The 17024-nt window shown below is 32.6% G+C and overlaps 1 protein-coding gene across 1 annotated transcript in view; it reads right to left on the reverse strand.

Moving 5' to 3' along the window:
- LOC123659415 overlaps positions 1 to 17024 on the reverse strand; it is a 118321-nt gene that overhangs the window by 94648 nt on the left and 6649 nt on the right. The window contains 2 exon segments of the mRNA XM_045594631.1: positions 6046 to 7024; positions 7134 to 7441. Of these exon segments, the coding sequence (XP_045450587.1) occupies positions 6046 to 7024; positions 7134 to 7249 (1095 nt within the window). The 5' untranslated portion in view covers positions 7250 to 7441.

Here is a 17024-nt window from a genome sequence, read left to right on the forward strand (position 1 = left end):
TGTGTATTTCAAAGCCAGCAGTTCGATGGCTACCCCGCCATCGATCGGCTTTTTAAGTTCCAAGATAGTAGTCGAACTGTGTTGTCCCGTAGTCGCCTCTTACGACACCCACGGAAAGAGAGGGCGGTGGCTATATTCTAACTACCGTCACCACACGTGATACTAAACTAAAAATTACTAAAAAAATATATTTTTTTATGAATTAAGTGATTGTTTTTTTTTTTCAGTCAATACGAAAATGTCTAATCTTTATACCATGTATAATAGTAACATAATTTGAAATTTTATATTATATATTCGAGTCGAAATATATATCTTATATATAAAATTCTAGTGGCACAGTGTTAGTTAAAACACACCTCGGCCAACATCTATTTTTCATACCCCTGAGTCATAAGAGGAGGGGGGGGGGTTAAGGGGGGTTAATGACATATATATGGCTAAACAACATTTGCGAGGTTTTTATCTATATTTTATTTTAAAAAATGTTACGATTTTTTTTTGCCAACATTTCACTTTATTATTCATTTTCTTCTTTCAAGCGTCATCTCAACAATCAGTTCTTATGCATACTATCTTACACGCGATCCACCCATAAAAATAAATAAGAACAAGAAATAAACACACCTAATAAAGATTTTAATCGGAAGTAGGTAAATGGCATCATATAAATTATTTATAGTCTAATCTCGGACGATAATTTAAATTGTACTTTATCATAAATATAACGTTGTATTGCGTAGTAATATCCAACAGCATCATTATTTAAATTAATTTTATACATTCTTAGAAAAGCCAAAAAGTAAGCATAGAAAATTATATCTACAATAAGATAAATAGTGTAGATATATTTTTCTATATATATTATATAATTTACGAGTACGTTATTCAATTAAGATATAAAAATAGTGGAATGGAATCAAGATTACAATAAACGAATCAAAATGAATTAACGGCCCCAGTAGGATGTAAACGCAGTACCGGTGGTCCAGTGTCACACATGATACACGAGCATAAACGTCCACAATTCAGGAACAAATATCTGCAAGGATTATACCATGTGCCGGGATCATAATTGCGATATCAGCGCAACTTCACTAAGAGATGATGCTGTGATCCATAAGTCGTTAGTTTTTATCTTTGTTTATTAAATTAAAATTTAACGTTACGAGTAAATATTAAAATCATATCTTGTAGAATGATTATACAAGTAAATATTTATATATTACTTGCATCCCGCCCCGGCTTCGCATAGGTATTTAACAAAAATTTCGAAATATCTGTTTTTCCTATTTATTTATTTTAATATAATATAGCCTATGTCACCCGCGGACAGTGTAGCTTCCCAACAGTGAAAGAATTTTTCAAATCGGTTCAGTAGTTTCGGAGCCTATTCAATGCAAACAAACAATCAAAACTTCATCTTTATAATATTAGTATAGATAATATAACCTCTACACACAGAAAATATATTTTGTCGGTGAGATGGCAAAACGATGATAGCCGATAGTTGAATTTGTATCTCTCGTCACCGTGGGCGTGATCTTGTTTTTATGTTATTTATGCATCATAGTGGGTACTCGGATCGATATTAATACGTGGATCTGATTTACGATTAATTGCAAACAGTAACCACCGTTTAACAGACTACAGAAGTATGACGTCATTTAGCGAACGATAGGTTTGATGCACCGGTGTGAGTCAACTGCACCAGGCAAGCTCTTAATTTATTAACTGTCACAAATCTCATCGAATATTAGGCCGAAACTTTACATTCACAAGTTACGTCATGTCCATCCAGGACCACTCGATTTAGCAGAACTTAATATAACATTGCAAGCGATGGTTGCGATTGTTGCGATTAATTAACGACATGAACCTAAGTTCACTAAATAGACTTTGTTTTAATTATTTATAAAGGGGACTGTCCACTTTGTATGGGGGTTTCGGCCCCGAGTGGACAGGCATTGAGAATAATAATTATACAGGGTGACTGGTGAATTACTATCAATATTTGAGGACGTGTTAATTGACGATCATATATGACGAAAAAAAATTATGTATAAAATAAATATTCATAAACTTCTAAGTAAAGTTAACCAACAGTTATCTCGTTAATTACGCGTCGTCTGGACGCCCTAGCTGCGCAGTCGTCACAAAGCAGGTGTGTAGGTATAGGTACATTTAGTTATCGCGCGGTCGTTTACCTACGTCCAAACACCGCCAAGTGTTAACAGGGTAGCAGGCTACTTTTGATAAACCAGTATGATCCAATCCCCCTTCATACTTTAATTTTGGCTTAGGACAGGCAAAAATACCAAGATATGATTAGGCCGACCCCCTTCCCCTTGATAAATATTCCCCTTGATAATTTGATAAATATTAATTTATTACGTAAGAATCTAAACGAAAAAATGAATACACGTTTGGTTTGTTTCAATGTTTATTTTTATTTATACTTTAGGTAGGTACTAATAATTTTTATTTTTGGTAGTAATAAACTTTGGTTTTAATTATTGATCTTTATCGACATAAGATTATCAGTCCAGAGGCTTAACAAAAAAATTAAAAAATAAAAGAAACTATTCACACACTTCAATAATCCAATTATTATTCAACTACAATATTAAAATTTATCAACGAAATAACGAATGTTGTTTACGAAAGCAAGTGACAACTCGTCGGCACTCGCGTGGTTGCCCGCGATTTTTCAAGGTATTTTCACTTTGCGCATTTTTGTAATTTTACCTAAGAACTATCGAGACTAAAGACATGATCGACCCCCTCTCCCCCTAAATCTTCTTACGTAATAAATGAACCATACTTATTGTCTTTTACACGATATAACACGAACGGGTCACTCTAAAGTACTCTGCATTTGTGTATTGATAAGCCATACCTAATTACTTATAACAGGTCACATTCATACGAGACATATTAGGTATACGCGTAAGATCGATCACTAGGCGCGCGCGCGGAAAGATGGACATACTCCGACGTACAAACCTTATGGCGGCGCTTGCCCAACTGACCTAGTGACCTACTAATCGAATTTAGGGGGGAATTAGAATTGGCGGGGGTTGCGGCGGGCGGCGGCAAGCGGCACAGTACAAGGCCAAGGCCGCACGCGCCGCCATTATGGCTGAAAATTAGTGTGTCTACATTTCATTTATTTAAATTGAAATTTATGGGAATTTTGTCAAAAATTAAGTACCTATTTTTTTACATAATTCGAATGAGAATCATGTACTGAGTATCCTCTGTAAATATTGATCGTAATTCACCAGTCACCCTGTATATTAAGTTAGTAGTACTAACAAGTAGAAATTAGAAAAATGATATAGTTTTGTGTCCAGGTGTTTCTTTTTTGTTTTTTTGTGGATAATTACAAGAAGGTTCCTGAAATAAAAAATCATTGTTTTTGTTATTTTTGTTCTACTAATCGGATTCGTACGCTAACAGAATGTTATCTAAAAACTAGGCAGGTAGATTTATAAAATCTTGAAACCTTTTCCAGCCCAAAAACCAAATAATTGTCATGACATAGGCACAACAACCTACTGTCCGTCGACCAACCATGCAGTTGCAATAATATTTTTTATGGCTTCTCTGCCTGACCTTTATTGTTTACATATAAAATAAATACAAAATATATTTTCCTACTTATAAATATGCCTAGTGTGTATTTTACATCGCAGTAGTGATGAATTCTCGGTTGACGGAAAACCTTTCAGTAGGTTGCTATATCACTATGAAAGAATATGGAAGTCAAATGAATGTATGACGCAAAAGTCTGTAGTTTAGGGTTGCCATAACAAATAATATTTTCAATAAACAAAATAAATCGATTAAATCGATAATCGAATTTAATATAATTAATTGTTTGCTTTTTATGTAGTCAATAACAATGTTTCTAAAATAGTTTATTTTTCACCAAAGTTAATTTTTTTTACTAAATACACTTTTATAGACAATTTTTCTTATTACATAATTCGATTTAACAATACTTTTAATCGATTTTAACAAATAATTGATTTAAAAATATTTTAAAATCGATTTTTCGTTAATAATAATTGTTTGTTTAAGACTGGCAACGTGGTATAATCAAATCACCAACCGAAAATAAACTAGACGTATATAATTAATGAATTAAAATACTTATTAAATAAACTTTTTATCAGTTTATATTGATACAACTGAAAATCACGAATAATCATGATTTAATATATGAAAATTTTTGGTATATTTGTTTTTTTGTATAAATTCTGTTCACGCTGGGCCGAAAATGGACAGTCCCCTTTGATAATTTACGATAAAAATTATTCCTTTATTTTTCAAACCGTATTAAATTAATCTCCGAAATATATATTATTGATATTGTTATGAAGCGTTTTTAACGTAAAATCACTAAACTATAATATAAAACTTATTACAATATGGCCCTATTTCATCAGTTATGGATAAAGCTATTTGAAGGATGACGATATCCAGCAGATAATTTTTTGATGTATTATTTTTTTTTTTTTTTTTTTGACAGCCGAATAACACTGTAAATATGAGATAATTCTATTCGGAAAAATGATTCTAAAAGCTATAATTTATTGAGGTGAAATAGATCCAAATGGCTTTATTCTACGTCCTGCTGTTAAAGTCTAACCGTAACTTATTTGCAGGATAAACTCTGTCCACAACTGGTACAGTTAGGCCTCTAAACTAGAGGGAACACACCCCGTGTGAGAAAGGTGATGAATGCGAGTAAGAAAAAGTATGCAGCATGGAAGTACGAGAGGCATAAAAGCGAGAACTGGTATGAAAGAGTAGCTAGCAAATAGTCAATACAATAGTCTCCGACCACACATGTCGGAGGTCTAGAAAAAAAAAAAAACAAAAATAAAAAAACCCTATATGTAATAAGTTAGGCCAGTTATCCCTTAAATATTTTTCCAATCCTAATGTCCAATAAGAGATAAAAGGCTGTCAATAGAGCATGAACGAACTAAACTGTGTCAAGTACGACAAACAAGTAGAGGGCAACTTGTTAGTTGTAGAAGACTAATCAACAGCCATGTATTGACTTATCGTATTATTTTTAAATATGAATAAAAAATAATTCAAATTGTATTGTTATAAGGTAAACGAAACTATTTAGAGTTGTGTAATTTACATTTGTTTTACATAAAAGTACGAATGAATGTTAGAACTAAATTAATATTTGTTTTTAAAATATTTTACGTGAATAAACAAATATGGGCAAATATTTATAATTGCGTTTGCTCGCAAACGAAAATAAAACCGACTTCTATTACATCGACAAGTAATACAACGTAGGTAAACCAAAAATTAGTCAAGTAAATACGCGTTAGCAAGGATTACTCAGAAAGTAGTCAACAGATTTCGATCAAATTTAAATAGGACCACATTACATACAGTAAGAAGACAATTATTTTTGTACAAGTTACAATAATATCATTGAATATTTATTTTCAAAATAAGGACAGTAAGAATGAATAGCTAATTGTATTGTTTTTGTGAGAATTCTTTTACGATTATTTATATTGATGATATTAACTTAATAAACTATTCCTTCGTGACGTTTAGCTAGCTAGCTTTAGAGATTATCGGGTATTAAGTGAGTATGAGTCGACATCGTAAGCCGCACATATTGATTTCTTGTTTTTCGAGGCGAAGTTTTAATATGTGAAGCCATATAATAACACAATTGGCCAAGACGTTTTAGTAGAGGAAGATATTATTCACGCACACACACACGCAAACAAACTGTACTAAAGTTTAAGGTTAATTTTGCCTTAAGTAAATTATTTTTCTTGTAATTTTCAGTTTAGGAAAAAAGGTATGTAACAGCTACATAGTTTTTAATTACGAATATAGTTACTTAAGTATTCGTCTGTTTTAATGATTTTTCAAAAAATCAATGCTTTACTTATTACGAAGGTATCTTAACCTACAATAAACAAAATATGTTACAATATCAGTGCAATGACATTGTGACTTCTTGGTCTATTTGATACACTACTCTTTACTTACCGAACTATTATCACCATCTATCCCATTTTCAACGAGAATATCTTCGAACAAAATATCGGCTTCGCAAGGAGAACAAAGATTACTGAGCAATTCACTGAATCTTTCTACTTTTCGAACACACACAGCACCTAACAACCCCATATCAGACTTCACAACTTTTGGCACAACACCTTTTTCCATTTTCACCGTATCCTCAGTTTTATTAAGATCTATTGTTTTTTTAATTGGAATGTATGAATTATTGTAACTATTTTTGAGCTCGGTATCCTGTGGCGGCGTATCGTCATCCACAAAACCATCGTTAACGATAATTTCACATTTCTTATTCTCATCAACTAAGTCATTATACAAATCTTCAAATTTATCCTTTTCAGAATTGTTCGATAGGTTTTTATCATCTAGAATATCATTCAAAATGTCATCAACATTAGCGCTCTTTTCGTCGTCATTTATACAAACTATTTTAGATTCATCAGTCAAAGATATTCTATTTTTTCTTTCGTCTAAATTTAAACAACTTTTTTCGTCAACAATTTTTCCTTTAGGACTAGTGACTAAACAATTACTTTTGTCTTTTTCTAAAATATTTTTATTAGTGGAATGTTTTAATTTCGATCTAATAGCACCATTTTCTTTATCTGTGAAGCTCGTAGTTGACGGGCTTTTCAAATTTTCTTTTTCATGGCTCTGTCGTCTACTGGTATTTAGTCGCGTTTTATCTCTATCTACTATTTTGGCATTTTTAGACGTTCTATTTTTTTCTTCTTCTAATAGAGATAGCACAGAAGAGCTTCTTATTGATTTTTTTGGCGATTGGCAAGAGTCAGAACTGGTAGCGGCGGCGGCTCGTAGGCGTGACGTTCTTGTAGTTCTGATTGGCACAGACGTAGAGGCTGTATTGAGATTTAATTCGGAAGAAGACTTTAGATTTGTAGCTGTATCTTCTAATGGAGACCGGTTAGCTGGTTTTTTGGGACGCCTGAAATAAGAAAAAAATCAACGTTATTCATAGTCAAATTTGTTCATTTAAAGGTCAATGTTTTAAGTAAAAATTCCGTGGCAAAAAAATGTCCAAGAATAAGGCTCACCTCTCAGTCACATTAGCGGAGAACAAAGTAGCCGTCCTTGCTGTTAACTGTTTTCTTCGCTCTTCTTTATATTTCTGTATTCTGGCCGCTCGGGCCTCATCCGCGGACTGGCTCATATTGTCCTGGATCTGCAGATACTGTCACGTGCTTACCCAGTAGTTCTTATCTTCCGTGTGTGTTTGAGCTTTCTCAAGTCTAGAGTGAATCTTGTCTAGCATTGCGACATTAAGCAAGTAATAGGGCGGAATAGTTGGCAGTGACTTATACAGGTTAAGGCTAGAGGTAGGCGTTGAAGGCTCGTGCAGTATCTGAAATTAAAGAAAATTTCATTTAAGTTACAAAAATAAATATATTCGTAATTAACTATTGTTTTCTAAATTTGTAGTGTAACGGCTTTGACAAACTTAAGTGAACTGAAACTACACGCACGACGATTTTTTTGTTAATAAATTCTCTACAAAAGTGTAAATAAATAGTTTGTCATTTGAAATTAATTATAATTCAACTTAAGTATTTAATTCTTAACAAATTAGGTTATCTCTTGTGTCAACGAGCCGCATTTCCATCTAAACCAAGTGGACCGCACGTGTGAAATTAGATCTGATGTGACATCATTCTGCGTGCAATACGAGAGCGGGCGGTTAGTAAAATCGGAGAATGAAACAATGTTGTTTAACTTATCGCGAAGCTCAGATTGTGGTTTCGAGGCACATCGGCCTTTGTTCCATTGTTCGCGTCTCCCGCAAAGTAAGGGTAATGGGAATGGCTATGTTACGCTCTCGTTGTACACTTTGAGCTTCAAATCTTGGAAAGAGTTAATCTGATGTGTCTATCATTTTTAACACAACCTAACTTGTATATTTAAACATTTTATAGTGTACAAGTCCACGAATAAAAAACACATTATAACTTGTAATTATATGGATATAGGAAAACTTGGGTTTTGTGTCGTTTTGAAAGTACAGAAGAACCTATCAAGGTTAATTATTTCAAAAGTACTAAAGAGGAGATAACGTGTTTTCGTCTTTTTTTACAACATAAATATTATTTACAAGCTTCTTTACTCGTACAGACTTCGTTCTGTTAAAAGTTAATTGTAAAAAATATTTTTTTATTATTTATTTTTTTAGTATAAAAACCTTCCGTGGGACTTTAGAAACATAAAAAATATATAAATTAGCCGAATTGGTCGAGCCATTCTCGAGTTATGCGCTTAGCCACATTCATTTTTATTTATATAGATAGATTTATTTTTAAAAGTGACTTTTGTATACTAACTATTATCATTTTTATTCGGTTACACCTTATTTTTAGAATTTAATTACTCGACAAATCTGATTGTAAATTTACCTGCGTCTTAATCTGATATAAAAGCGTTGTCAATTTCGTTATATATGGCCAAATAACAATGATTACAAATTTATGTACTATATAACATACAACAACGTTGCAGGCTTATCTGGGATAAGCGCATGTAGGCGTAAAAGGAAAATTGACGCCATTAATGCTAGGAATAATAACATAGACGGCTCAGGCCTCGGCGTACTCGTCGATAGCTCGTACCTAACACTGACATTGTCTTATCTACACAAAATTTGTCATTTAATAGAGTTGTCTATTAACGTTTTTATAAATAACACCAATCGACACGTACAATTTTGCAAGCCTCGGTGTGACTTTTTTAAGAAAAAGATTAAGGCCCAAAAGAGCAGCAGTAGCATTCAAAAATGCCTCAGTTTTTCATATTTTGTAGAATATATATACGAAAAAATTCAATTTTTTCTTTAATTTAATGTCTACGATTGCCTGGTAGAATTCTAATAAGCGCCTTGAAGGCTTTTGTACTATAACTTACAGCTGCATGCTTCGGCACGTATATAAAAATATCTTTGACCCGGTAAAAAATTGGACTGGAGCTGAAATCGACTATCGATTTTGAAGTGCTAGTGAGAAAATACTTCCATGTCAGTCTATATATAAAATCAGACTTCGAGATCAATCATCTTAGTAAAGAAGCAAGAAGTGCAAAAGGAAGATTAAGTACATTGCATCTTCTTTGGTTCAACAATAACGCAGTCATTTGGGCGGAGACTGGGGGACTTCAACACAATTTTTAATGCCCTCAACAAAGTTCCTGTGCAAGTGAAGTCTTATGAACTGGTGACTTTTTGTTTCTTGATAACAAGAAGTAGCCATATAAGTCTAAAAAAATTGTTTTAGTTAATATTTGTTAAGAAACGCTTCACACTCAACGGCTCCCAGTAGGATTCTCTCCTGTGTTGAGAGTCCGGAAACACTCACAGTGTACAAGCACAAACGCCCAGACCACGACAAGCATTTATATGGACAATATAAATGTTTGTCATGTGCGGGGATCGTACACGCGACCGTTAGCGCAACAGCCAGTGCCGTGACCGCTGCGCCAACTCGTCGTTATAATTTAAACTAAATATTAACTTGGAATATTCAATTTAATATACCTTAATTTATTAAACTATATGTAAATGTTTTTATATAAATAAAAATAAATCAACAAATGTGCTTAAACTTTTTTTAGTATTACCTACTTTTAGTTTGTAGAAGGGTATTAAGGAATTAAAAATTTAGAAAATTGCGCAGACATTTGAAAATTTTCAAAAAATGTAGTGATTATTTTACTCGCACGCGTTTGATAATTCACAGGACAGGAACTTTATGTGACTAACTAGAAATGACAAAAAAAAATAACATCTAAAATATCTAACGTCACACGATTTCGAAATTCGACAACATATATTTCTAATACATAAACTTATCAGACTTTAAAAGTAATATTGTTATATCACGTTTTTAAAGTGGCATAAAATGCGTGTCAACATCTTTATATCATCTATTTATGAACTTTAAACAAACAGGTACTTGCATATTTATATTAAGACTGTATTAATTAATCGATTAATTTACTATAATTGGATTTAAAGTGTCAAGTCTTTTATGTACTTATTTATAGACATGATTAAGTATATGTATTTGTCTCTTTTGTAATTATAACGTTACAATTATCTTTTTACATTATGTTTCTGACATAGCAATTAGATAGTTCAGTTTTAATCACGTTTTTTGTACATGGTCACAGCTAATACAATACTTATATGTTAATATAACTTATATATATATATTAATTACATTAACAGATAAAAAGGGCAAGGACGCAAGAAATACCATGCGGGATAAAATAATTGAGTTTACTCGCAAACGGAAAATAACTGACTTCAATCACATCGACCAGTACACCGTAGGTAGGTAAAAAATAATGAAGTAAATACTGATTATTAAAGATAACTCCGCAAGTACTTGGCAGATCTCGATTAAATTTAAATGGGACCACATGACAAGCACCACCTTGAGATTTAAAAAACATCATCGAAATCGGTCCACCCATAAAAAGTTCTGAGATAACACGCATTAAAAAAATTATTATATACTTTATTGAACGAAAAAAAAAATGTATAGAAAGTTACGTGTATAGTTGATGGCAAGGGTGGACTTATCCCTGGAAGAGATCTCTTCCAGTAAACCAGTGATCATTAGAGAGAATGTCATATAGCGGCGAAGACAGTGCAAGAAATAACAACGTAAAAAAATAGCTAAATACTATCGAATTGAGACCTCCTTTTTTTGAAGTCGGTTAAAAATAAAACAGACCTACATCAAGTGGTTTTCAAAAGATTTGTTTCGAAAAAAGTTGTTTTCCAAAACAATTTACTCTTTCAGCGTGTATAATGTACGTACGACCAACGTTTTCATCACATTCGTTTCGCCACTTCTACAGTGTAATCTTTAAGGACGGAATTACGAAATGCTATAAACTTGTAAATTATTAGTAATTATTTACATAATTCAGGAATTTCTAGAAATTTTACTGTGATAATTTATTATTGTATTGGATCGGTAGTTGGTATGATTGATTTTTGTAATGTTGTATTGTTATCTTTTAATTATTTATTATGTAATTGATAATTGGATGAAAATTTCCTATTCGTTTTTGTTTATCTAAGTATTGATTTTACTAATGCTTGAATTATTTATATTTCTGTATATAATTCATCGATTATTTCATATTAATATGTGCTTTATAGCTCATTTACGAATCGTTTACAATTGGAAACTTTATTAGTTTGTTTGTGTATTAGCTATACAAGTTTTTTAATTTGTTGTATTATTTGCTGTTTTCTAAAGTTTACGCGAATTTCACTCATTGTAGTGAAACAATTTTTTCTGATTTTATCGCGGTTTGTTCAGTTTTTAAATGGCCAACGTTTTGGATACTTTACAGAAACCATCATCACGGGAGATCCTCCCGTAAAACGTAAAGTATCCAAAACGTTGTCCTCTGATTTTTTAATTGTTGTATTATTATACTGTTTGTTTCCTAAATAAAATAAAACAAAAGAGCCAAACTCTTTCACACAGATCTCGTAGACATACAATCACTTAAGTAAGCTAATGATTTTTTTTTATTAGTTTTCATTTTTTTTATTATTATTAATTGCAAGATCACATTTGTAGTCAGATTTTTATTTATTGCAACCAAAATCTTCGCGTCTTTGAGATGATTTTGACAAAATTTTTGACTGACTATTTGTAAGAGCCACATGTACAAAGAATTATGCTGAAAATTCACTAAAATGTCAAAAACAGCAAGTATGAAACCAGTGATCCCGCATCGTTACACGAATGTACTAGAATAGGTCAACAGATAACGATGTCGCAACACTTTTAATTACATAACATATTTTAATTATTCACCTATCACAGAACAAAGTAATGAAAACAGGTCAATGAACTCACAAACGCAAATATTATCCATAATGACAGGAATATCTCGATATATAAATCTCTCCTAATGGTACATTGACGCTAAACACTTCGTCTCGATAATATTAATCGTTATGAACGAGCTGCATTAAACTGATAACCTAATAACACAGATCAATAAAGCAATTACTCTCGAACAATACAAGAGTAGGCACGTTTTGTCAGCCATTTCTCAACGTCGATCAGGCACTGGGTAAAATTTCAACGTTATTAAAATAGATTTTATTTCAGTTTCGATGTAAAAAAAAAAATTAAAAATAACAATTATTTTAAAATAACCTCGGAATTATCTTCGATAGACATCTTTCTTGGGCACCTCAGCTGAGTGAGATGAGCCGTAAACTATTTGCAGCTATCGGATCACTACGACGACTGCAATATTTCCTCCTTTTGCCTACCAAAATTACATTAGCACAGTCACTCCTTCTACCAATTTTTGACTATGCTGACACTTGCTATCCTGATCTTAAAGAGGAGCAATTAAATAAGCTTGAGCGCCTTCAAAATCTTTGCATACGGTTCATATTTGGTCTTCGCAAATATGACCACGGTTCCGAATTTCGCAGTTGTCTCAAGTGGCTTCCGATTCGCTTTCGCAGGAATACTCACATACTCTCGCTACTATATTGTATACTTTTTCATTCTGATACACCTCTGTACCTTAAGGAGCGTTTCAAGTATCTTTGTAATACACACGAACGCACCCTTAGATCTGAGTCAACTTTGATGCTCGAAACCCCAGCTCACACTACTTCTTTTTACTCCAATTCTTTTTCAGTTAAAGCTGTTCAACTTTGGAACGCTCTACCTCTTCCTATCAAACAAGCCCAAAACCCAATCCCTGTCTTGCTTTAAAAAATACCTCAAGGCGCACTATTTGTCACTTAGTACGTCATAATTGTTTTTATCTCTGCATAACATATTGTAGGAGTATCGCTTCACTTGTATTTTGTATTCTATGCTATTATTCATATTATATGTATTTCGTTTATATGTAGGTATAGTATTTTTATGCGTATGTATATATATGTGTATGTATGTATATATATATATATATATATATGTATATATATATGTTTGTATGTATGTATCTATGTATGTATGTATGTATTGTGCTGTATATGTATGTGTATTTATACTCGATAGTTGATATTGTTCTAGGTGACACTAATTGTCACTTCTCTGTATACACTTCCCCTACCGCTTTTTCACTACGCTGTGTCATATATGCCCAAAGCTTGTCTGGAAGAGATTGCTACTCTAGCGATAAGACCGCCTTTGTACACTGTTTTATTTTTATTTATTTTTTATTTGTAATATGTTATTGTGTAGATTGTTGTTGTGTACAATAAAGAGTATCTATCTATCTATCTAAAATAACATAGTCACATAAAAGAAAAAATGCCTACAAGTATAAATCAAGATTCGTAAACGAAAAGGCTTCAGTCCTCCCTACAACTCAAACATTAAAATACAATAAAATAGGCATCATAATTAATATTTCACTTCGGTTAACAATTTCAAAGATACAAACTAGATTATACCAAAAAAAAAATGAAAGCAAATATGATGCCAGGTTCCGCATTTTTTTTTTTAAACATAAATGCGGTATATGAAGCTCGGAAGGAAACATTAATTTTAATAAGTGTACAACTCAGCTGTTTTCTCTCGTGCAAAATATCGCTTATAAGACATGACTCACATTCTCACAAAGAGATTAGTGGCTTAGTATTATATTTTATTAATGATAACAATATATTTTCGGTTTCAACATTCTGTATATCTCTTTTCATACTTGGCATTTCCAAGTATAGTTTATTAAAATGAAATTACGAATTATGCTATAAAACACATGTAATAAATTTATAAGTAAATAAAAATGCATGTCGACTCTGAATACTTCTCTACACGTGATCGATCGAATAATTCCGCAGTTTTTATAAAACTGTGTTCATCTCACACTCTAATTCACACGTATGGCCGCTGGTATACTAGCGTTTTCCAAGCAAATGCGTTAAGTTAGGCTGTGATCTTACGACAATCTTAGCAATGCGTCAGCCGAGATGTGGACACTGACGAAGGGACTGGTCCACAAGTTTAAAGTCGCTCAACGTGCAATGGAACGGGCTGTGCTTTAGGTTTTTCTCAAAGAAAGGATTAGAAATGAGACTATCCGCGATAGAACGAAAGTAACCGACAGAGCCCACAGAATTAGCGACTAGAAGTGGCAGTGGGCTGGTCACCTGTGTCGCAGGTCCGACGGCCGTTGGAGCAGATGTGTCCTGGAGTGGAGAACGCGTCTTTGCAAACGCAGTGTGAGGCGTCCTCTGGCCCGTTGAACCGACTATCTAAAGATTGCCGGTGTAGGATGGATGGAAATTGCGGAAAAGCGGGATGTCTGTGACGAACTTGGGGAGCGCTAGGTCCAGCAGTGGACTGCCGAACTGAGACTGAACTGGCTGAGATCTTATGTAAGGTTAAGGTAAGTCTCCAGTCTGGTTGCTCGAGATTTTGAGCAGGATATTTAAATGGGAGAAGTTGTGTCTACCATAAATAAGCGCGCGCAACGTTGACACTGGTTAAGCACTGCCGTTTATATGGTATTACGAGAGTACATTTGAAAAACGCTAATATGACAATGGCCTAAGACGCAATGATTATGTCTGCGCGCATCGATGACTTACATTGTTTTTACAAACGAGTGTTATGCCCGGATTACGAGTATCCTACTTATTTTTGAAGTTACATCTAACATTACTACCTGTACTAATAGTATAAAGCTGAAGAAGAAGAAGTTTTTTGTTTAAATGCGCTAATTTCAGGAACTGGTTCGAAACGAAAACATTATTTTTGTGTTGAATAGTCCAATTTACCAAGGAAGGCTATAAGGCTATTTTTTCTTCAAATTAACGCGTGTGAAACCGCGGAACACAACTAGTGATATTATAAAGCCTAAAATGCTAATTATAGCGCGCATTTTTAAAAACCAATAATTCATAGAAACTATTTTATCATTACAAATCAACACGAGAAGAAACAGTAAGAAAATTTCAAAAGCAACAAAGTTGCTACAAGCCACTTCACATTATCATAATAAATTTATTTGAAAATATTCTGACGAGTAAACATAAAATAAAGCGCTTTGTACACACATTTTAAATTAGAGCTCGCATATACAAAATTTTCGTTAGAAATTTCTTACACCTATTTAGCTATAGAAACAAATCTCATATCAAGAAATCACTAACAAAATTTGTAATAATAATATATATTTTTTTCAAAGTTTTATGCGGAAAAAGGAAAATTGCCAAAACACATTTCAAATATTTACTGTCTATTTAATTTTTTTAAATATAAAAAAAATCCTTATCATTTTAACATTTTAAGGTCAAGTTGCAATAATACTTTTAACGGTGCAAATAATTCCGTTCGAAATATTCGTGCGTAAAAATAGAAATTAATCGTCAACGCCTCGTTAAATTTCTTATTTTATGGAATAAACATAAACGTAAAGAAAGTATTAATAGTTACGAAAAGTAAATAAAAAAATATATTAGATATTTAACGATACATAATAATTAGTCCTTTAAGCATAAGTGAACAACGGGTCCGCGCGATGACTAGCACTCAGCACGAATACAATTTTGCAAGATTAATAGCGCAGAAAATAAAAGTTGTTGAGATTAAACACGGTGTCACGATAACCGTTTGAGAAATAATATCTTTCATTTTATACTGATAAAGTCATCATCTCAATACCGGATGTGTAATTCTGTCACAGATATTGTAAATACATAGGTACATGTATGTTGATTCCGTCTAATTTATTCTCGTTTTCTGTTCGTATATTACATAACTTGTTTCTGTCAATAAATCTGCTTTTGCCGGGTCTAGTAAGTATGAGGTTATAAATCACGATTTGACGTAGCGGAAAAGCAATATTTTATCATATTTACGAAATATCCATCATATGAACGTATGCCTTATTCACCGAACAATTTCAGTCATGTTCAATGCTTTTGAAATGTGTATGTTAACATTAAGATGAGACTGCTTATGATTAGGTATCTATGTGTTATCATTCTCACGAAAAAACTAGAGCGCTCTCAGATAGCCCAATAACTTGCTTTATCAAATTACTATATAGTTCAATGTCTATGGAATACGGTACCAATATTTCGAAGTATTGCTTCAAGTATATGTTAGTCAATCAATCTATGTTAGTCAAATCAATACTATCCTAGACTTTAAAACGTCTTTATATTCTTTTAGTACTATTAATTTGTATCTCAAAGAAGATCATAGATTTCGTAATTATTGCTTTTTTTACTCGATATTCTGTTGAAACGTTTAGTGTCTTCTTAACGTAGCTGTATAATACTAAAGCATTTTGTACATTAATGTACAAAACGAATAAAATACTTATCCGCCTATAAGAAGAAGAGTTATGCCGTAGTATATGCCAAGAGTAAGATATTTCATTAATAATCCTAAAAGTATATTAAGCAACCATTATGAATAATCTCATAATACATACGAACAATAGGCATGAGTTAAATATATTATATTTCAGGCGATATAAACACATCAATCATTTTGAAACAAATAAGACTATCTCATCTAATCGATAGGCAGAGAAACGGTGATGTGAAAGATATTTAGAATTGTCTTTCGTGCCAATATGCTTACATATATAATTGAAAACCAATAGCTCACATCTTTGGCTAATTTCGATGAGCAAAAAGTAATAAAAAAATATTCTAGAACATTCATAACTTGATTCAATAAAGTTGTAATGTACCTTCAATCTGAGTACAGATAACTCAGAGACAATAATAAATCGATTGATATTCGTTATATAACACTTATTCGCAGAGTTCAATGTATAAATCATTATTCACGTCATATCCCGCTCCGGGAGCGAAACAAAAATAAATTCAGATCAAACCGAAAACGATCTCTGCACGAGGTCTCGAGTATTCGCGATAAGAAATCGAGGGCATTTTCTAGATGAGACTCTAGTGACACTTCGAG

Source organism: Melitaea cinxia, chromosome 14 (genome assembly GCF_905220565.1).
Source record: "Melitaea cinxia chromosome 14, ilMelCinx1.1, whole genome shotgun sequence".
Taxonomy (NCBI): domain Eukaryota; kingdom Metazoa; phylum Arthropoda; class Insecta; order Lepidoptera; family Nymphalidae; genus Melitaea; species Melitaea cinxia.